Raw genomic sequence first — 22,141 nt, 5'->3', positions numbered from 1 at the left:
GCGGGAAGAAATAGGAACACTTACCGAGGAAAGATGGCAGTCATCAAGGCTGAAGCATAGCCAGGCTTGCAAGCTCCCTCTGAAAAGTTTGCGTATTTGGTGGCTAACTCAGCAGGCCTATGGGAAGAAAAGGAAAGTCACAGCTTGCCAGGCACTGAGCAGTCAGTGGGGTATTAGTTCTTAAAGAGCTGTAGCTGTTTGAACCTTGAATAACGCTTCATTCTCTACAATCAGCCTTTCAGCCCCTTTTCCACACCAAGGCTTCGGGGCGGGGGAGGGGGGGAGTGGGGAACCCAAACCAAAAATTCTAAAGGAATATAGGTAGATAAATTAGCAAGGCCCCTGTACAGAATTTGGCAAAAGGAACTTGCTGGGTTTTGCAGCAAGCTTAATACCAAGGAAATCACGAAATCCATCCAGGCTCCCAGACTAGAAATATGGAGCCTGCAGACCTAGGGAGAGAGCTGCCCAGACAGTCACAGGCACCTGCCCTTTCAGGCTTCATTGTGGGGTTGTACACACCCAGCCGCACCTGCCTCTACTCTCTCCATATATACTATGATCCCGCCAGTGGGAAGCACTCTCAGTATCCTGAATATAGGTCAAATATATGTTGGGATTATTACTGTAACCGTTAGATGTTTAGTTGAGGATGCTCTGCTGCTCTCCTATTCTCTTTGCCCAGAATGTTCCTCCTTGTCCTTCTCCACCTGGCTATGCCGACTGGTCCTTCACAACTAAGCTTAGGTCTCAGCTTCACTGGGAGTCACTCCCTAGCCCCCAGGTTGGGCTAAGTGCCTCTTCTGTGCTCCACAGTCTGTCTCCCGTCACCCATATTACATGCTTATCCCCAGAAGCACTTGCCATACTATACTGTAACTGTTGGTAGTTTGTCTCCCTCATCATTCTGTGAACTCCCGAGGTCAGAGTCTGATTTAACCCTGCATCCCCAGTACCTTGTGCAGAGATGGGCCCACAGAAGATGCCTATAATTTTCTGAAGGAACAAAATGACTCTGATAGTCTCATTGCACTTGTACTGAAAACAAGACAGTCTTGAGAGCCCACAAGCCCTCTAGAGTGTTTGCTGTATATTTGCTGAAAATTTTTTCAGAAGACCTGTGTGTTCCAGCCCCGGCTTTGTTGCTGTGTGACTGTAGTCGAGTCACTTCACGTCTTTGGGCTTCAGTGCCCTTATGTGTTCGATGTGGGGCTAGAGTCACCGCCTTGCCACCAAAATCCGTGCCAGTGCAGTCTAGAGAAAACCGCCGTGGAAGAACAGGACACATTCAGCGACTGCTGAGGCTGGCGGCCCTGCATGCCGGGGCACCTGAGAGAGCCCTGGCTGGCTGCCAGTTCCCAGGCCCAACCTCCCCCGCCTCCACCCTTGGGCCTGCCGCCAACATGCTGGTGCCCAGCTGCTCTACTGTGCTGGGGCCCCCCGTGGTAAGTCTTCCCTCGGGGCTGCTGCAGGAACTGGGTGGGGCAGGCCTAGGGGGAAGGGGGCTGGCGCCTATACTAGACAGCCAGAAACGATGATGCCACTGCCTAGCATGTGTCATGTGTGATTCACTCCCATGCCCCTGCGGGCCTAGCCCAGGGCCTTGCACAGAGTAATTGCTCACTGAATTTAGACAAATCCATCTGTATCCGTGTGCGTTTCTTCTGGAAATCTACAATTTTTTTTAGCATTTCCTACCAGTGAAATGTAAAGCCTGAAATGCAAATACAAATGCTGAGTAGTAAGCCAGAGTCGAGACTTTATTTGGTAGGCAAAAGAAAAGTCAGAGGTTTAACAAGACAATTTACGTAACAGTATTTTCTTATATAAACAACTGTATTTCCGAAACAAAACAGAAACTTCAGTATACTTCGTGAACTTGCAGAAAGCTCTGAGACTAGGTGCAGTGACTGAAATACAGATTTTTTTCAATTACGTCTTCAACAGCCATGTGAGTACGTGCTATTAGCTATCCACTTACACGTGAGCCCAGAAAGAGAAAGAGACTTATCCAAGATCCTATAGCTAGTAAGTGGTAGACATCAGTAAAGAAGCTCTTCATAGGAAGTACCACCAGTGCGGATCGTGGTAAGGGCCATCACAGAGGGAAGCACAGAGTCCAGGGACAGCACATAAGTGGTGAGTGCCAATGGACAGGGGTAGAGAAGAGGGTCAAGAAAGCCTCACACAGCTCTCCGACAGCGTGTCTACAAGCAGTGAAGTGTTGTGAGTCTCCCAATCCCCCACTCTCTGTGTCCTGCCTAGTAGCAGTGGATTCCTGTGCTCTTCCTGAATTCCAGAAAGTTTCACACTGAGGACAAAAGACGGACAGCAGCTGCCCCTCTAACACGGTGTACCACAGACACAGATATACAACAACAGATAAACCTTTGGCCCCATCTTTCCTCTCTCTGGCTTACGTCGTCCACCTCTGGCAAGGTGCTTCTGGAATAAGGGCTATGGGCAGTCCAAGATCCATGGACTCAGGTAATCTATCATGGAAAAGAGGGGGGCACCGGCCAGCTGGAGCACCAGGAAGCCAGAACCTAGCCCGGAAGGCTCTTCCCATGACAGTGCAAGGTAGTCAGATGTCAAGGATGAGCACCTCTAAATCAACCCCCCCACCTCCATTTAGAAAGCAACAGTAACTTCTAAAACATACAGCCCCGGGGACAGGGGGCCATGTCAAGTTATTACCAAATTAAAATGCCTTAGCAATGGCCTCCTGACTATCCCAGTGGGAGAAGAATAGGGGGAGTGTTGGGGATTCTGAGTCATGCAGCAGGCTGGGACCTCTGGGGCAGTTAGCGGTCAAAACCACCAAGATTAACAGTCGCCAACTCCCTCAGGCCAGAATGGTTAGTTTCTCTAAGGCACTCACACTCCAAATGCCAGGAGGCCCCCACAGATGTCTGATCAAATCATTCAGCCCTTGTTCCTCTCAAACTCTACAGCTGGCCTTTCATTTTGGGAGATTTAGCATTTCAACCAGTAAGAGCACCCATTGTCCTGCAAACGTGAGGACCAAGCCCCTGGGGTGAAGAGGGTAAACCACTGTACTCAAGAGGAAATCCAGATGGACAGACTGGAACCCAAAAGAAGGAACCAAACATCCACTCCCCTGCTTCACCCCAGAGCATGGAGTTTAAGGATCAGGCCAAGCAAAGGGTTGTAAATGAGAAGAGCGTAAGATCTGGGATCAGAAACTTCAGTGTCCAGGGGACACTGGCAAGTTGTGTGACCTTGGGCAATGATGAAACTCTGATTCTCAGCTTTCTCGTCTGCAAATGGGAACCACTCACTTCCCAGGGATCTCCGGAGGATGTGGCGAGAAAGTGCACGTGAAGGGGCTGGCTGTCCTACAGAGTGCCACACAAACGTTATGTGAAAGATGAGATGCCAGAGGCAGGCATCGGATCATGGAGGCTTTGAACACTTGGCTCTAGTTTGAATTCTGAGGTAGGGGAGGGTCACTGAAGGATTCCCAGAGGGCGAGTGCCCAGACCATCGTGTGCATTTTTAAGGATCAATGTTTGGGAGGCAAGGAGGCAGCAAGAGGCTGAAAGGAGAAGTCCAGGAGACAGAACACTAATCTGGAGAGAGTGCTCTCTCAGTTGTCGACAGGAGGAAGTGTCTCAAGAAGGACACAGGAACCAACCGAGTGCAACACAGTGGGAGGCCTGCTGAGGTGTGGCCACTGGATCAACAGCTGGCTTTGGCAACAGGGAGGTTACTCTTGACCTTGACAAAAGCTGGTTCACTGGAGAGTGGGGGTGAAATGCTGATTTCATTGGGTTTAATAGAACACAGAAAAAGTGGAGTCATGGAATACAGACTACTATTTTTAGGAGTTTTGCTATAATGGAAGACAGAGAAATGGGGCAATCGCTGGAGGGAAGAAGCAGGGAGAGACGTTTTTGAGTTAGAAATTAGCTTAGCATGTTTGTAAGCTGGCTGGAATAAGAGGGAAATTCCTGATGTGATAGAGAGAGGATGGCCATAGGAGAAATGTCCTAGAAGAGGTGAGGGGGGAAAGGACCTAATACAGAAGTAAGAGGGTTGGCCTTCCTCTGCTCGCCCTGCCCTGCCCTGCCCTGGCCCATGACTACCTCTTTATCTTGCAACACTCAGTTTAAGCACCACCCCTTTATGAAACTTTGTAAAAAATTTTTCCCCTCCCTGGCAGAACCAACCTACCTGCCTGTGGACCCCATTTCGCTTTGCTGACTTTCAGCTTAGCTCGCTCACTTGTTCCCACACTCTTCTCTCCCTTCCTCCTTCCTTTCCTCCCTCTCATTCATTCATGCATGCATGCATGCATTCATGTAACAAATATTTAGAGGCGAAAGAGACACTCTGCTTGGATTTGTAACCTGGCTCTATCCCTTCCTCGCTGTTTGACTTTGGGCATGTTATTTAATTGCTCTGTGCCTTAACTTCCACATCTTGAAAAACTGGGATTATACTCATACAATTGTACTGAGAATTATGTTAAGAATAAAGTGTGTTTAGGGGCGCCTGGGTGGCTCAGTCAGTTGAGCGACTGACTTCGGCTCGGGTCATGATCTCACGGTTTGTGAGTTCGAGCCCCGCATCAGGCTCTGTGCTGACAGCTCAGAGCCTGGAGCCTGCTTCAGATTCTGTGTCTCCCTCTCTCTCTCTGCCCCTCCCCCACTCATGCTGTCTCTGTCTCGGAAATAAATAAACATAAAAAAAATCTCAAAAAAAAAAAAGAATAAAGTATGTTTAACTAACTAGAATTAAAAAAAAAAAAAGACATGACAGGGGCACCTGGGTGGCTTGGTCGGTTAAGCATCTAGCTCTTGGTTTCAGCTCAGGTCATGATCTCATGGTTCATGAATTCAAGCCCAGCACTGGGCTCTGCGCTGGCAGGAGGAAGCCTGCTTCAGATTCTCTCTCTCTTTCTCTCTCTGCCCCTCCCCCACTTGTGCTCTCTCTCTCTCTCTCTCTCTCTCTCTCTCTCTCTCAAAATAAATAAACTTAAAAAAAAGACATGACAAATAAATACAAAAACAAAACAACAACAACAACAAAAATAAATTGCATCCAGGTCTTTGCGTAGCTTAATGTTCATTTGTTTTAATCACTGAATATTATTTAATTGTATGGATGTCCCACACTTCATGTATCCATTCACCTTGACAGATATCTTGGCTCCTTCCAGTTTTTGATGATTTTGAATAAAATTGCTATAGTTATTTATATTTTAAAAGAGATAATAAAGTGCTTACTACAATGCCAAGGCACTTGGTTTTCTCTCAATACATGTTAACTGTAACAGCCTTGCTGTTGTTGTGTTCCAGACACTGGCCTGGGATTAGGGATACAATGATGACTAAGACCTGGTTATAGCCTAGCATTGACCACACTAAAGAGTAACTATCCATTTAAATGATCTTTCTCTCGTACAGCACGAAAACTGAGTGAGGTGCATGGCACAGACTACCATGCATATTGGACTGAACTCAACTGATTACTTTGACAACTGGAAGGTTAATTAATAAAAAGTTGGGGGGAAGCGGTGGTGATGGCTGGGGGAAATGGAGATGGGACTTTGAGGGTTCTTCCTAGGCCTCTATATTCCAGTCAATGATCTAATTTCTAGAACCCTCCCAGAAAGGACTGAAATCAGATCAGCCCCCTACTATGTCTCTTCCTTCATTCAGACACTAGTTCACTGATGTAGAGTACAGGAACTGGCCATGAAAATGAAAGAAGACCACATAGAGAACACTCAACACAATGCCTGACAAGGAACAGTTAATAAATATTAATGTCCTTTCATGCAAGCATAGTTATTTAATCAAAGCTGGCCAACATTACTGTTGGAGGACTTGCACGAACACACAGATGAGAACCCTCAGCCCAGGGTGGGTCCCACCACTGCTTCTTCAATACTCTCTTCTCTGACCTTCCTGATGATGCATTTCTCCATTTACTAAAGGGTTGTTCCTGGAACAGGACTTGGGAAATGGCAAAGCAGCTTAGATTAGTTTTAGTAATCCTATTCTGTCATTAAACATTTTCATTTTTATTTTTTTCTGAAGTAGACTTCACGTAAGGAAGGGTACTTAATACTGCCACAGATCCTTTCAAGCTCCAAGATGGAAACTTTTCTCCTTAAGGACAATTTCTATCTCCTCTGACTACCTCTTCTGTCTGACTCCATTATTATGGATCTGCTGGCTCTTCCTACACTATCATTAGTCTCTTCATTTACCCACATTCGGGAGTTGTGGATCCATCCTTCCCTGGGCATCACCGACCCTCTGCTCTTGTGAACTCCCAATGCAGACCAGGGCTTCCATATAGTTTCTGCCCCACTTACGGTGACCTATAATAAACTTGGCAGCACTGGCTTATGTCTCTTTCATCACGTTAAGGCAGAGGGACTGCTTCATCTGAGCCATGTGGAATTTGTGGTATTTCTCAGCTCTAGAGGACCTGCCTTTCAGCTCTTGCTACTTACTGTGCACCGTAATACCTTTTCAACACACCAGGCCACTCTGCTGTTTGATCAGTGACTCTGGAGCTGACATAACTGCAGTTTATTTTTGTCTCCAGGATCTTGTCATTTATGTCATTTTGGCTGGGAAGACGTCCTCCAGTAATCTCTTGCAAACGCGTTAGCCTGAGCTGTATAGGCAATGCTCACAGAGACTCTCCGTCAGGGATCTATTGGAAATGCTCCAATTCAATTTTGTTTCTACATTTCATTTATTTGAAAAAAAAACAAACAAACAACCACATCCTCTTTAAGGATGGTAGTGGAAAGAACATGGAAACTAACATTTATTGAGCACAAGCCATGTGCTAATAGTTGACCTAGTTATTTAATTTAGCTTTACAATAATCCTCTAAAGCAGTACAGCCCTTAGATCCAGGCATGAGTCCAAAAGAAGACATGGTTGGAAGATGTGCTGTTCTATTTTTAACACTATAAAATTTCAAATGATAAATTTTGATAGGGTTTACACTGAAACTGTTGATTGCTTTGGGTAGTCGACATTTTAACAATATTAATTCTTCCAATCCAAGAGCATGTAATACCTTTGCGTTTATTTGTGTCTACTTCAGCTTCTTTCATCTAAGTCTTATAGTCTATTGGTACAGGTCTTTCACCTCCTTGGTTAAATTTATTTCTAGGTATTTTATTCTTTGAGGCAACCGTAAATGGACTTTGAAGGAATTTCTCTTACTGATAGTTATTGCTGCATAAAAATGCAACTGATTTTGTGTATTAATTTTGTATCCTGCACCTTTACTGAGTTTGTGTATTAGTTCTAACAGTTTTCTGGTGGACTCTTCAGGATCTTTTCCATATAATATCATGTCATCTGCAAATACAGATAGTTTCACTTCTTCCTTTCTGATGTGGATGCCTTTATTTCTTTTTCTTGCTTGTTTTGGCTAGGTCCTCAAATAGTATGATGAAGAAAAATGGTGGGAATGGATATCCTTGTCTTCTTCCTGATCTTAAAGGAAAAGCTTTCAGCTTCTTATTGCTGAGTATGGTGTTAGCTGTGGGCTTGTCATTTATGGCCCTCATTTTGTTGAGGTAAATTCCCTCTATACTCACTTTTTTGAGAGCTTTTATTATGAATGAATGTTGAAATTTGTCAAATGCCTTGTCTGCATCTATTGGGATGATCATTTAATTTTTATCCTTCATTTTGTTACTGTGGTATATCACACTAATTGATTTGCGATGGTAAACCATCCTTGCATCCCTGGAATAAATCCCATTTAGTCATGGTGTGTGATCCTTTCAATGTATTGTTGAATTTAGTTTGCTAAAATTCTGTTGAGGATTTTTGCATCTATGTTCGCAAGGAAAATTGGCCTGCAATTTTCTCTTCTTGTAGTGTCTTTGTCTGGTTTTGATATCAGGGTAATACTGGCCTCATAAAATGAGTTTGGAAGTGTTCCCCACCCCCTCTAGTTTTCGGAAAAGTTTGAGAAGAATTGATACGAATTCTTCTTTCGATGTTTGATAGAATTCGCCAGTGAAGCCATTTGGTCCTGGACTTTCGTTTTCTGGGAGTTTCTGATGACCAATTCAATCTCCTTACTAGCAATTGGTCTGTTCAGATTTTCTATTTCTACATGATTCAGTCCTGATAGGTTCAAATGATAAACTTAACATGACTAGAAAACTAACTGCAATTCACATTTCCCCTGCATACTCTGGGTAAGACTTGCATTTGTGGCCATTGTCAACAAAGCACAGTCACAACCTTTGAGAGTCAATGGAAGCCAGTATTCACGGGCAGCACAAAGGATAAAGATAATGAAGCATCATGAGTAATGATATAACTAGCATGACATAAATGGTACTGGAGAACTGAAGAGAAAGAAGATCTATACTGTTTCCATTCTATTTTTTTTTAATTTTTAAATGTTTATGCATTTTTGAGAGAGACAGACAGAGAGAGCGAGAAGAGGAGGGTTAGAGAGAGAGGGAGACACAGAATCTGAAGCAGGCTCCAGGCTCCAAGCTGTCAGCATAGAGCTCGACTTGGGGCTCAAACCCATGGACCGCAAGATCATGACCTGAGATGGTCGGAAGCTTAACCGCCTGAGCCACCCAGGCGCCCCTATACCATTCTATAAAACAGGTTTCAGACAGCCATGGCTACTATGAATAGTAACAGTATTATTAGCTTTTTCTTGTGGGAGATGTGAATTAGCCAGGAATGATGCAATGGACCGTAAAATACACAAAGAGATGGTTCCTGAACCTGAACAGAAAGAGATGGTGTCTGATACTATGAAGAACTGTCATGTATACTGATTAGGTAATAAACAAATACATAAGTATCTCCTTTCCCCATTGTTCTAAATCCTCATCAGTAAATCAATGTATTTCACATGGACCCATCAACATGTTTATACACCAAAGGCATTACAAAAAATAGTTAGCCAGGGCTCTGCACACCCTTAGAGAAGCCCTACTTTAAGTATCATTCTCATTTTTGACAAGACAAACTGACTCTAAAATCCATTCTCTGCTCTCACCAAAGCCCTTGCTTACTTTGGTATAAAGTGCAATGGGCATAAAGGTAAAAAGACTTGAGTTTAAGTAACCAGCTCTTCACTTACTAGCTGTGTAACCTCAGGTAGGTAATCGGTTTCCTTAACTCTTGTAATAGCTGTAATAATACATATTTTATAGAGTTGATGGAAAGATCAAATGATTTCCTGCAACAACGTATGTCAGAGCATTCTTTGAAAGGTTATACAAATGTGAGTTACTATTCCTACTGTTGTAATGTTTGATTTCTGTTTTTACTACTTCTAGGTCATCTGAATTAGTATCATTTCACTAATCTAATGATGAAAAATTGTTCCTTTTATTTTTCTTACTTGGATTATTTTCTCCAACTTACTTGGCTGTCTCCAAACTTCTGCAAATAGGTAGGGGTGTGCAGGGGTGTGTGTGTGTGTGTGTGTGTGTGTGTGTGTGTGTGTGTAGTCAGATTTATACCTAAGTCTTTCTTTGCATGTGTGCTTGCTAATATAAATGATACTGTGCTTTTAATGCCAAATTCCAATACAGGAAAACAACTGACTTTTGTATATTATTAGCCTCATATCCTATAATCTTGCTGTAATTGCTAATTAGCTCCAGGAGTTTTTGGCAAGTCCCTGGGTTTTTCTACATAGACAATCGTGTCATCTGTGAACAAAGACAGTGTTATTTCTTCATTCCCAATCTCTACGCCTTTTAATTCCTTTTCTTTTTTTATTGAATTAGCTGGAGCTTAGAGTATAACACTGAAAAGGAGTGGTGAAGGGGACATTCTTCCCTTTTCCCAATCTTGGGGGAAAGCATTTAGTTTCTCATCATTAAGCATGACGTTGGCTACAGGTTTTTTTATAAGTATTCTTTACCATACTCTATTCCTAGTTTGCTGACAGTTTTTTTGTAAAATCATGATTGGATGTTGGATTGTTATCAAGTGCTTTTTCTGCATCATATAGGTATGATCATATGATTTTTCTCCTTCAGCCTGTTCATATGATGGAATACAGTCACTGATTTGCTAATGTTGAAGCAGACTTGCATACTTGGAATAAATCCTACTTGGTTGGAGTGTTTGATTCTTCTTACGTATGACTGGATTCAATATGCTAATATTTTGTTGGGATTTTTATGTTAGCAAAAGATAACAGTCTGTGGTTTTCCTTTCTTATGATGTCTTTTTTCAAAGTAAACTCTACCCCCAACATGGGGCTTGAACTTATGGCCCCAACATCAAGAGTCTCACACTTTCCCAAATGAGCCAGCCAGGCACCACCTTTCGTATAATGTCTTCATCTAGTTTTGGTTTTAGGATAATGCTAGCTTCACAGAACAAGTTAGGAAGTGTTCCCTCTGCTTCTATTTTCTGGAAGAGACTGTAGAGAACTGGTATCATCTTTTCCTGAAATGTTTGATAGAATTCACCAGTGAAACCAACTGAGTGTAGTGTTTTCTGTTTTAGGTTATTAAATTTTGATTCAGTTTCTTTAGTAGATACAGGCCTATTCAGATGATCTATTTCTTCTTGTGTGAGCTTTGATGGTTTGTGTCTTCCAAGGAATTGGTCCATTTCCCCTAAGTTATCAAATATGCCTTTACAGAGTTGTTCACACTATTCTTTTATTATCCTTTTAATATCCATGGGATCAGTATTGATGATCCCCCTTTTATTTCTGATCTTAGTCATTTGTATCTTCTCTCTTTTTTCTTGGTTAGCCTGGCTAGAGGTTCCTCAATTTCATTAATATTTTCAAAGAACCAGTTGTGGGTTTTGCTGATTTTCTCTACTCATTGCTGCTCTCTACTTCTTTGATGGCCTCCTAAGTATTACATCTCTTTACACTTCTGTCCTCTCCAATCAGCAGCCCAAGTCATATTCCCAAGGGTCATAACTGATGATGTTTTTCACCTGCTTAAAACACTTCAATGGCATCTTTTGACCTCAAGATGAAGCCTAAACTTCTTACTGTTATATCTAAAGCCCTGCATGATTTGGCCGGCCCATTCTTCCAGACTTATCATGTCTCACCCTCAGATCTCCTGGAGATTTGACAGCCCAGCAAAGATAAATATTGAATATTAAGCCTTTACACAAATATTAATTTCAATTGTAGATAAGGATGAGATACTTAAACAGGCTAATAGGATATACAGAAAACTCTCCAACTGATTCAGAATTTAAAAGACCATAAAGAAAAACCAGATTAGCAAAACCTAATATATGTTAGCAAAAATTAATATGTGTTTTTGAAAACAGCGTTTAGAGACCTAGAGATTATGAAAGTTTGAAAAAAATTACAGAAAAGAAGTCACATCCAAATACATCTTTTCATTGTAAATGTACATGAGGAAACACAGAAAATGTAAACTCAAAAGGAAGAAAAGTACCCACAATCCCACTATCCTAATATAACTACTACATTCTGCCACAGCAATTATGATATAGTCAGATCTGATTACAGTGACAGACTTGAAGGCTATTCCCCCATGGTTCTCAGCCCTGGCATGTTAGAATCACCTGGGAGAACTTTTAAACTTTAAGGCACCTACACCTGATTCCTGATCAACTAAATCAGAATCTCAGGGTGGTGAGGACTTGGGTTGAGAGACGCTGTATATGGGCAGACTCCTGTGCGTCAAGCAGGGCTCTCTCCTCAAAGTTGAGTTTACTCTTGGTATCAATCAACTGGGAAAGTGGAGAGTTCCTCAGACAGAAGGCAGCATCTTTTAGAGCAATGATTCTCAACTTGGACCCATATTGGACTCACCCGAAAAGCTTAAAAAAACCCTAATGGCCAAGCTACACCTCAACCCGATGACATCAGAAGCTATATGGGGTGGAATGCAGGCATCAGCAATTTTTTAAGCTCCCCAGGTGATTCCAATATGTAGTCCAGTTTAAGAGCCACTGTGCTGAGAGCTCCAGGTAAGCTACAAAGTGAGAATGTGGCTCTTTGGGTCTTGATCATATAGGTATCGAGATGTATAGCAGGAAGCCCTGTTGTGAAACAGGGCAGAAGCTGTGAGGCAAAGAGCCCAGTCAAATCCAGTGATGCTGAGCTCTCCTGTTGTGAACTAAGTATGGCCCTGGCTTGAGCTGTCTACAGAAGAGACAGACTACTATTTTGAGTTTCTTATATTTTCAGGGTTTATTTCTCTGTTGTCCTCTTTTTATTCTTAGTGAAATATTTTTAGCTCTGCTTAGAGGAACCAAGATAAAAAGGTTTCTGTTGTTGTTTTCTTTTTGACAGCATTAAAGAGAACCTATGCTCTCTGGAATCAACGTAATGGTAGTGGCAGTTCCTGAAGTGAGAGACCCTCCAGGAGATGGTGACACTCGGGGTTAAAGGCAGGGGCCACGTGACAGTTCCGTTCCCCCCAAATCTTCCAATATGGAGCCTTGGGCCTGGGTTTTGTTATTAAAGATGGCACTATTCTGTCTTACATCCTCTTCCTCTGTCCTTAATTAATTTAACATTTATCGAATATTTACTGTGAGCCACAAACACTATACAAGGCACTGGGAATACAACTGTGAGCAAGACATTCATATCTCCTGCCCTTATAATGCTTACTTAAGATCAAATTGACAGAGTGAATTTGGGAAAAAGAGAAAGCACTGTGGAATAGTGGGATGGGTAGAAAATTTGGAGCCAGGTGGAGAAGGAGTAGAATGCTAGCTTGATCACATACAGTTCTCTGAACACAGGTAAATTATTTCTATGGTTACTTTCTCATTTGTTAAAATGCATTTAAATACCACCTACTTCGGGGCGCCTGGGTGGCTCAGTTGGTTAAGCGCCCAACTCTTGATTTCGGCTTAGGTCATGATCTCGTGGTTTGTGGCATCAAGTGTCAGGGTCTGCACTGACAGCACAGGGTCTGCTTGGGATTCTCTCTCTCTCCCTCTCTCTGCCCCTCCCCCACTCGCATGCATATTCTCTCTCTCTCTCTCAAAAATAAATTAAAAAAACATTAAAAAACAATAAAATAAGGGGCGCCTGGGTGGCTCAGTCTGACTCTTGGTTTCGGCCCAGGTCATGATCTTGCAATTCGTGGGTTCGAACCCCACATCGGGCTCCATGCTAACCGTGTAGAGCCGGCTTGGGATTTTCTCTCTCTCCCTCTCTTTCTGCCCCTCCCCTGCTCATGTTCTCTCTCTAAGTAAATAAATAAACTTTAAAAACTAAAATAAATTAAATGCCACCTATTTCATAGAATTGTCCACCAATTAATCCATCCATCCATCCATCCATCCATCCATCCATCTATCCAACAAATGTTTACTGAGCAATCACTAAGTGCTAGGCACTGTTTTATGTGCTAAGAAATAGTTGTGAAAAAAAACAGACAAGCACCTTCCACCTGCCCTCCCTCTACTGGAAGGAGATAATCAACAAGTAAGTGAAACATAAATATCCAACAGTAAAAAACACCCCCAGAGAAAAATGACACAGTAGAGGGAACAGGGAATGAATGCCAATGGAGGTTGTGGCTACAACTTTAAATGGGACGGACAGGGAAGGCTTCACTGAGAAAGGGGATATTTGAGCCAACCTCTGAAAAAGTGGGGCAGATGTCTGGGGAAGAGCACCCCAAACAAAGAAATGAGCAAATGCCAAGAGTCTTAGGCGGGAATGGGCCTGGAGGATTTGAGGCATAGCAAAGGGCCCAGTATAGTATAATAAACAAGGAAAGTCATTAAGAAAACAGGAGTCTAGACCACGTAGGGGCCTTGGTTGAGCACGGTAAAACCAAACTGGCTCTTAGCTAAGAGAAGTCACTGGAGAGTTCTGATTACAGGAGCAATCAGGTCTATCTTACACTTGAACAGGATCACTTTGGCTTCAGTGTGGAACTGGACCACCGGGAAGCAAGCATGAAAGCAGCCAGGAGTGAAATAATGGAGGAGACGATGGTTGTCTGGACAGAGGGATGGTGGCAGAGATAGTGAGGAACAGTTGGCTCTGGAGGTATTTAAGGTAAAGCCAATAGGCTCTGCTGATGATTAATGTCAGAGACATGATGCTAGGTTTTTGACCTGAGCAACTGGAAGGATGAAGTCACCATTTACCAGGGTCGGGAAGATTCTGGGGGGAGGCAGGGGTTGTGAATCAGGGGTTTGGTTCTGGACATGTTAAGTGTGAGATGCCCACACATCCAAGTAAAGAAGACAACTGGATAAGTGAGTCAGAAGTATGGGGAAAGAGGACTAGGCTTGCACTATGCATTTGGGAGATAGCAGCTTCAGATGATACAGCATCTAAAGTCACGGGACTGGTGAGATCTTCTAAGAAAAGCATGAGGCACATAGTAAGTGTTCAATAAACACTTTCCCCATGCAGCCACAGGGACTTGGCAGGCCATTCTGGAAAGAGTTAACTGGCCTTGGGTTATATTACAGACTGCTCTGGGTTTATAGGCCTTTCACAGTTGGCTTGGTTTCCACAAGCCTTTGGGGGTTAAAAATTGTTGGTTTTGGCTTTCAGCTCTTTGTGTCTTCACAGAGAATTCATTATGAAAGTAGACAGAGCGCCAAAGTCCCCATGCTTTTGCCCACATGGTAACGATAAAACACCACATCACGGCAGTAGACAGGAGCTCTCCCAGAGCACAGAGCACCTACCCACATGCAGCTGACGTGGATGAAGCCTCCCTTTGACTAAACCAGCTCCCTGAAGGCTGACATCAGCTCAGGAAACACACACCTGGACACCACGGTCTGGCTCCGTCAAGGCTCCAGGTGGCTCTTCTCTCCTGGTGTCACATTCCTCGTAACTGAGATTTCCTTCAGGTTCTGTGCTCAATGCTCTGCCTGTGGATACTGGCAGGCCTAACCCCCTCTCTTCCCCTCATCTGCTCGGATGTCACCTTTCAACAAGGCCTGCCCTGACCACTCCATTTAAACCTGTAATCTCTTCATGAGCATTTCCTTGTCCTGCACGACTGTCTTCCGTGCCACATATTACCTTCCAAGATATTGAAAACTTTACTTATTTATTACACTTTTTGTTTAATGACCTTTTTAAAAAATGTTTTTGAGAAAGAGAGACAGAATGTGATTGGGGGAGGGGCAGAGAGAGGGAGACACAGAATCCGAAGCAGGCTCCAAGCTCTGAGGGGTCAGCACAGTCTGACATGGGGCTCGAACTCACGAACTGCGAGATCGTGATCTGAGTCAAAGTCACAGCTTAACTGACTGAGCCACCCAGGTGCCCCTAATGACCATCCTGTTCACTGGGCTATCCTCAGAACAGAGAACGCTGCTTGCCACATCGCACTTGCTGGAGAAGTTTGTTAAATAAATGAGGAGGTGCTTACCTCAATGTTGGGGCAGCAGCCTGTAGCCCTGAGCCTTTCCCCAGGACCCTCAACTTTAAACAACAGACTTGCAGAGAACCCAGAGCCTCCCCAGGGACCAGACTGGACACCCCACCCCCACCCTGGAGGTATCATCCAATCAAACTGTAGTTGAATACACTCAACAGCCTGAGTGTCCACCCCCAGGGGAATATGAGATTAGTTCTTGGGCAATCTTGAGGCCAGCAAAACCCAGCTCACCAGCCTCACATCCTGGTTATTCTTGTTCAGTCCCCCAGTGGTGCCGTCTCAGTTTCCTCATGCTCAAGTCACTGCTCTCTGCTTCTTCGTGGCCCACATCTCCCCCGCTGCCCCATATTCTAACTTTCCACTGTGTTCTCTGAAGCCTTGTTCCTTTATATCCTCAGCTTCTCCAGTGAACGTCCCTTCCATCTGCTGCTTTCACAGAAACCTGGGTCTCCCCTGAAAATGCCATTTCCTCTACAGCCCTGTGTGAGGGAGGCTGTTCTTTCCTGTGTTCTCCATGCACCTGAGGATCCCTTGTCTCCTCTTTGTGCTCCATCTTTCCAGCTACCAGTATGTCATTCTTATTAGATAAAATCAGAAACAAGAACCTGTTCCTTGTTCGTGCTATCCAGAAATACTACCCCTTACCCTCCCTCACTGTTCTCATTTACTCCCTTCCCATTCACTAAGTCTTTAGCTCACAGGATAGTCTTTCCCATCAAACTTATAAGGGTGTTCATTTGGCTTAGAGTTTTCAGTTTTAGGGTGCCTGGGTGGCTCAGTCATTTGAGCATTGGCTCTTGGTTTCAGCTCAGGTTAGGATCTCAGAGTTTGTGAGTTCAAGCTCCACATGGGGCTCCATGCTGACAGTGCAGAGCCTGCTTGGGATTCTCTCTCTCCCTCAAAATAAATAAACTTAAAAAAAAAAAGAATTTTCAGGGGCGCCTAGATGGCTCAGTCAGTTAAGTGTCCGACTTTGGCTCAGGTCATGATCTTGCTGGTCATGAAAGTGAGCCCCTCGTCGGGCTCTGTGCTGACAGTTCAGAGCCTGAAGCCTGCTTCGAATTCTGTGTCTCCCTCTCCCTCTGCCCCCCCTTCAAAAATGAATAAACATTAAAAAAATTTTTTTAATAAATAAAAGTATTTTCAATTTTATCCCAATTACAAAGCACAGAGTTGGTACTTAAGAAATAGTTGCTAAATGAATGAGTGAAAAAATGAAATTTGGGGCATGGAGCAGGAGGCAAGCTGAAGTTCAAGTCTCATTTTGGGGCTATATTTTTCCTAGTTTAGCAGACACAGATAAGGGTACAGGATAGGCTGAATCTCATCCTTGGGTGATTATTATTATCCCCATTTTATAACTCTCTCAAGATTATAGCAAGTAAGACGTGGAACTGGGCTTTAAAACTCCATGTCTGACACCATAGCCTATGTTTCTAACTGCCAGTAAACACTGCCCTCCTCAACAACATAGCTTGCAGTTAAAAGACAAAGTTTCAGACAGATCACTGCATTGAAGTATTTTGAGTAATTTTCATAGTGCTGACACATGATCTTGTCATATACATATGAGCAGTAGGGAATTCTCAAAGGAAATGGAAAACTATTTTTTCCACAAAGGTATCAAGAAATACAGTGAAGACAAACAAAAATCCAAAGCATCTATTTTCAGATTTGTAGAGAATCACTGGATATAGAGACATTTAAAGAATATTTCTCTATATTAGGAATTTAAGAATGGAAAAACACCTGAGGTGGGGACATAATTTTTATGCAGCTATATCTGTGCAGAACTCTCAATTCAAGCAAATATGATTCGTGGGCCAAATCTGACCCACTATCTTGTTTTTCATATGGCCTGTGAGTTAAGAGTTATTTTTAATGGTTGAGAATAAAAATCAGAAGAATATTTCATGACACATAAAAATTATAATAAAATTTCAGTATCCATAAATAAAATTTCATTGGAATACAGACCTATTCATTTGTCTACGTGACGTCCACGGCTGTTTTCATGTTACAGCGGCAGAGTTGAGTAGTTGCAACAGAAACAATAAAGCCAAAAAAACCTAACATATCGATCATCTGGCCCTTACAGAAAACATTGCCCAACCCATAATAGTTCATTTCTTCTGACTTATCTTCCAGTTTGCTAATGCTGTCTTTAGTTGTCTCTAATCTGCCATTAAATACTATTGAGTTTTTGATTTTAGTAAACGTGTTTTTTAATTCTAGAAGTTTTGTTTTTCCAACCTAATATTTTGCTTTTTCTAGTCCCCTAGTCCATGTATACAGCTCAATCTTGTCTTTATTTCCTTAAATATAGTATATCTAATTGCCTTACCAACTGTGTCTGGTAAGTCCAATTTCACAAGTCTTTGTGGGTCCCCCTCTGTTGTCTGTTGTTTTTCATGGTTCTCACTAATGGAGCCTTGTTCCCTTGTGCACTTCAGTTATTTTTACTCTGAGCTGTTTGTTTCTTTTAAAGGTTATTTGCAGGGATTTCACGTCTTCCTCCAGAGCGGGTTTGCGTTTGCCTCTGCCAGGACTTTGGCGGCACTGCCAGTCTGGGATACATTAAACTCTCATATAATTAAAGTTCACGGCTTGAGGTTCCACAGATCACCTGAGCGATGAGAACCCTGGCGGCAAATAGCAAGTGTGGCTTTTTTTAAATGAATTTATTGCTCTGATCCACTAAGAGTTCTGGAAACCTGAGTTGAACTTCTAGCTCCAACTATGCTAAGTCCTTTGGGGTTCCAGTTTGATGTGGAAAGGGTCAAAAGATGGAAAATATGGAAGAGATGTCAGTAGACCTGGAGGCTAGAATGAAAAGGTCTAACAATTTAATCAGAGTTTCAGAAGAGGAGTGGAGAGAGAGTGGGCAGAGGCAATATTTAAAGAGATGATGGCTGAAAATTTTCCAAAACATATGAGTTCTTATACTACAGAAGTATAGTGACAGACGGTAGCTACACTTGTGGTTAGCAAGGCGTAACATATGGACTCTTCAAATCCCTATGTTGTACACCTGAAACTAATATAACACTGTATGTCAACTATACTTCAATTTAAAAAACCAATTCTGTAAACACACACACACACACACACACACACACACACACACACATCTGTTTGATTTAAAAATTAAATAATTTTTGGGGTGCCTGAGTGGCTCAGTCGGTTAAGCATCCAACTCTTGGTTTTGGCTCAGGTCATGATTTCACGGTTCATGAGCTCGAGCCCCACATCAGGCTCTGCACAGATAGTGCAGAGCCTACTTGGGATTTTCTCTCCCTCTCTCTCTGTTCCTCTTCCCCTCTCAAAATAAATAAACATTTTTAAAAATTAGCTAAATTTTAAAAATCTAAATGAATCTAATCACGATAAATAAAAAGAAATTCTCACATTTATAAATCTATTTATACTTTATAGAACCCTTTCTTCTAGTCTTCCTTAAAAACCTTGGGAGGTGGATCTTATTACCTACATTTTTGCTAAGAAAAAACTGGTATTCAGAGAGCTAAAACAAATTATCTAAGGTCGCATAATTCTTTTTTTTAATTATTGTTTATTTATTTTTGAGAGAGAGATCACGAGCAGGGGAGGGGCAGAGAGAGAGGGAGACACAGAATGTGAAGCAGGCTCCAGGCTCTGAGCTGTCAGCACAGAGCCTGACGCGGGGCTTGAACCCACAAACTGTGAGATCATGACCTGCGCCGAAGTCAGACGCCCAACTGACCAAGCCACCCAGGCGCCCCTAAGATCACATAATTCTAAGCAGCAGGGGCAGAATTCAAATCTAGTTCTTCTGATTCAAGTTCAGGTCCTTTCCTGTGCATTAGAATTAGAACACAACACAGCAGGGGCACCTGGGTGGCTCAGTCGGTTGGGTGTCTGACTTCAGCTCAGGTCATGATCTCCTGGTCGGTGAGTTCTAATGCTGTCAGCTTGTCAGTGCAGAGCCTGCTTCAGAAGCTCTGTCCCCATCTCTCTCTCTCTGCCCCTCCCCTGCTTACGCTCACTCTCTCAAAAATTAAAAAAAAAAAAAGAACACAACACAGTAGAAGGTGACTTCATAAGAGGAGATCTGGATACTGCTGAGGGATCAACTCCAAAACTCAGAATCGTTCACTTGGAAACTTCTCCTTGGAAGCAGGTAAAAACCGTTTCCACACATCTGTGCTTTCTTCTAAAGATAGCACTGGATTGGAAAAGTCTTTGCAATCAGAGGCAGGAAAGTTCTAGCTTACACCTTGTGAGTTATTCCCCAGGCTAAAGACCAAGTTGCCTCAAATGGCTCATGGATCTGGCCTGGTACACACCAGAAAGCTGCACATCAGCCTGTTGTGTACCACCCAACTGTTGAGACAACGGGGCAGGAGTGTCCTCCTAATTCCCCTTCTTACGCTGCTGGAGACAGTTTAAATACCGTAGTTAACATGTCCTAAATAACATGCCTTTTGTTCATCGATGTGATTTGACTTGGTAAATTACTACATCTCTTCCATTCTGGTGGCATTTCACTTGCTTAGCTGATACTTGATTTCTTTTTTTTTTTTTTTTTTCCCAGAGCACTAAATTAAGAATTTTCGAAGAGTGAAGGCTGTGGCTTTCTAGCATAATTGAGCCCCCTTCCCCAGATGTTAACATATAGCTGACATCTCTCTACTAGCCTGGTATAAAGAGCAGACCATCCTTCCCTCGTGGCTGCCTCTGTGATGTATAAAAGCTGGAAGAATTACAATGCCTGAATTCACAGTATGAGGCATGAAAGCCAAAATGCCAGAAGCCAGGGAAAGGGTTGAGATGCTAGATAATTCAGTGGGAAAGCCAAATAGCCCCAGATTCAATGTCTTGTATGTAGGCACAGCCATCACCATCACAAGCGGCTGTGGGCAAGGCTTCATGCAAGAGAGGAAAGGAGACACAATGCCCATTTTTCATGTCAGTCTGGTGCTGGCAGGGGACACGGGACTACAAAAGTGACTGACAACAGAATGGAGCCACAGGCAGTTTTTCAACCACTTACTGCATATCAACCATGTGAGAGGTGCCATGCAGGGTATGAACACACAGAATGGATACAGTCCAATCTCAAGGCATCCCAGTCTAACTGGAGAAGTGTACGGTCATCCACCTATCATCCATGCATCCATCCATGCAGCCATGGTTACTGAGCACCTCACAAACATAAACCAGCACTGGCTGGGTGCTAGAAAGGACAAGAAGGCCAGAACAGAGCAGGATTCTGAAAGGATTAGACTCTCTGTACTTGAAAGCCCTTATGAAGTAATCACTTCAGGTAAGTTCTCACAATAACCCTAAGAGGTAGGTATATTGGTGTCCTCCTCTTACAGATGGACTGAGGCTCAGAGTGGCTAAGTAGCTTGCCCCAAATCAGAAAGAGAATAAATGGCAATCTGGGATTTGAACCAAGGCAGGCCTGGCTCTAAGCCTGTGCTCTTAATAAATTGATAATTATGACACAGTTCATTATACTACAGTGAGATCATCGGTGGCAGAAGGAGAAAATTCACAGGAAGCAGAGGGGGAGAGATGGTGAATTTTGTGCAGGAAAGAGGTAGTCTTTGAGTTTTCCCAGGAGACCAGCAAGGAAAGGGAATTGCAGGCACAGAGAAGAAGCACACGCAAAGGCAGAGGGGAACGGAGGGTTTGCCAGTGGCAGAGACAGGAGCTAACGCGGCAGAAGAAGCCTGATCACAGCTGTCTTTTGCACACCAGGCCGCAGAGCATCTCTGACAGGCCACTGCCTCCTGCTACAATTCAACCATCCTCCGCTCTGTAGCAGAAGCCTTCCCAGGGCCTCCGTGTCCCTCAAACCTGGCAGCGGCTCCTTCTGTAAGGAGCTCCCTGTGCCAGCCAAACCTAAGGCTTCATGTTTGCACTCACGATCCCATCCCCTCTGGGCCCCTGCAGACTATAACATGCTCCAAGATTCTGCTGATGGCGGGGGCGGGGAGCAGAGGTCCCAGGGAGTCCCCCAACAAAAGCAGGGCTGAGGAGGTGACCCTTCTAAGATGGACCCCAGTTCTCACAGATGTCTCTACCACAGAGTCAAGGTGCTTTCTTGTTCTACTCACAGTTTAGAGTCCAGCTTCAGGAGGAAACCCAACCGATCATACTCTGAAAAAGAACAGAAAAGCAGAAAATGTCACTAAAGTCAAGCCACTGTTGACACTAGCAGGTTACATTCCCCAGACACAGATCATGGGGACAGACAACTGCTTAAGGAACAGACCCACATACATAAGCCGTAACTAAATTTAAGTCTCGAACTCTTGCTGAACACCTGTTTTATGAAGGATGAGGTTCAATGCCAGGTGTTTCCCAGACCCTCTAGGCCAACCAGTTCCTGTGCTGGTATATAACTGCCTTCCTGTTTAAACGTGGTGCTTGACTGAAACTTAGTTAAACCGCAAAACTGGACCCCCAAAGAAGTAACAGGGTTAGAAGCAATTTCTGATTCCTCTAAGCTCTAGTCATAATTTTTGCTGGAGCAGCCGTGTTAACTATGGAGTGAAGATGTGGCAGCCAAGGGGTCCTCAAATCCAGGGCAATGACCCCATCGTCTTCATGACAGGCACAAGGAACTGACAGGTCTGATTACACAAAGGGTAGGAAATTTAGAGTGAAATCTAAAAATAAGTTGTAAGGTGTTTACAACAAACGATAAATCAGGAATATTTTAGGTTCTTTATATCTTGCCTCATCCTAAAACGAGGTTGAAGCAGTTTTACAAAA

At 43.3% G+C, this 22,141-nt stretch overlaps 1 protein-coding gene across 4 annotated transcripts in view; it reads right to left on the bottom strand.

The window, feature by feature from the left end:
- ST3GAL3 (ST3 beta-galactoside alpha-2,3-sialyltransferase 3) overlaps window positions 1-22,141 on the bottom strand; it is a 198,573-nt gene that overhangs the window by 76,037 nt on the left and 100,395 nt on the right. For all 4 annotated transcript variants that reach the window (XM_027059410.2, XM_027059412.2, XM_027059411.2 and 1 more), the window contains 2 exons: window positions 21,481-21,523; window positions 25-117 (listed from right to left, as the gene is read on the bottom strand). In XM_027059410.2, coding sequence (XP_026915211.1) covers window positions 25-117; window positions 21,481-21,523 — 136 coding nt within the window. The remainder of the gene's footprint in view (window positions 1-24; window positions 118-21,480; window positions 21,524-22,141) is intronic.

The sequence above is a fragment of the Acinonyx jubatus genome, chromosome C1, assembly GCF_027475565.1.
Source record: "Acinonyx jubatus isolate Ajub_Pintada_27869175 chromosome C1, VMU_Ajub_asm_v1.0, whole genome shotgun sequence".
Taxonomy (NCBI): domain Eukaryota; kingdom Metazoa; phylum Chordata; class Mammalia; order Carnivora; family Felidae; genus Acinonyx; species Acinonyx jubatus.
This window is presented reverse-complemented; position numbering and strand designations above follow the sequence as displayed.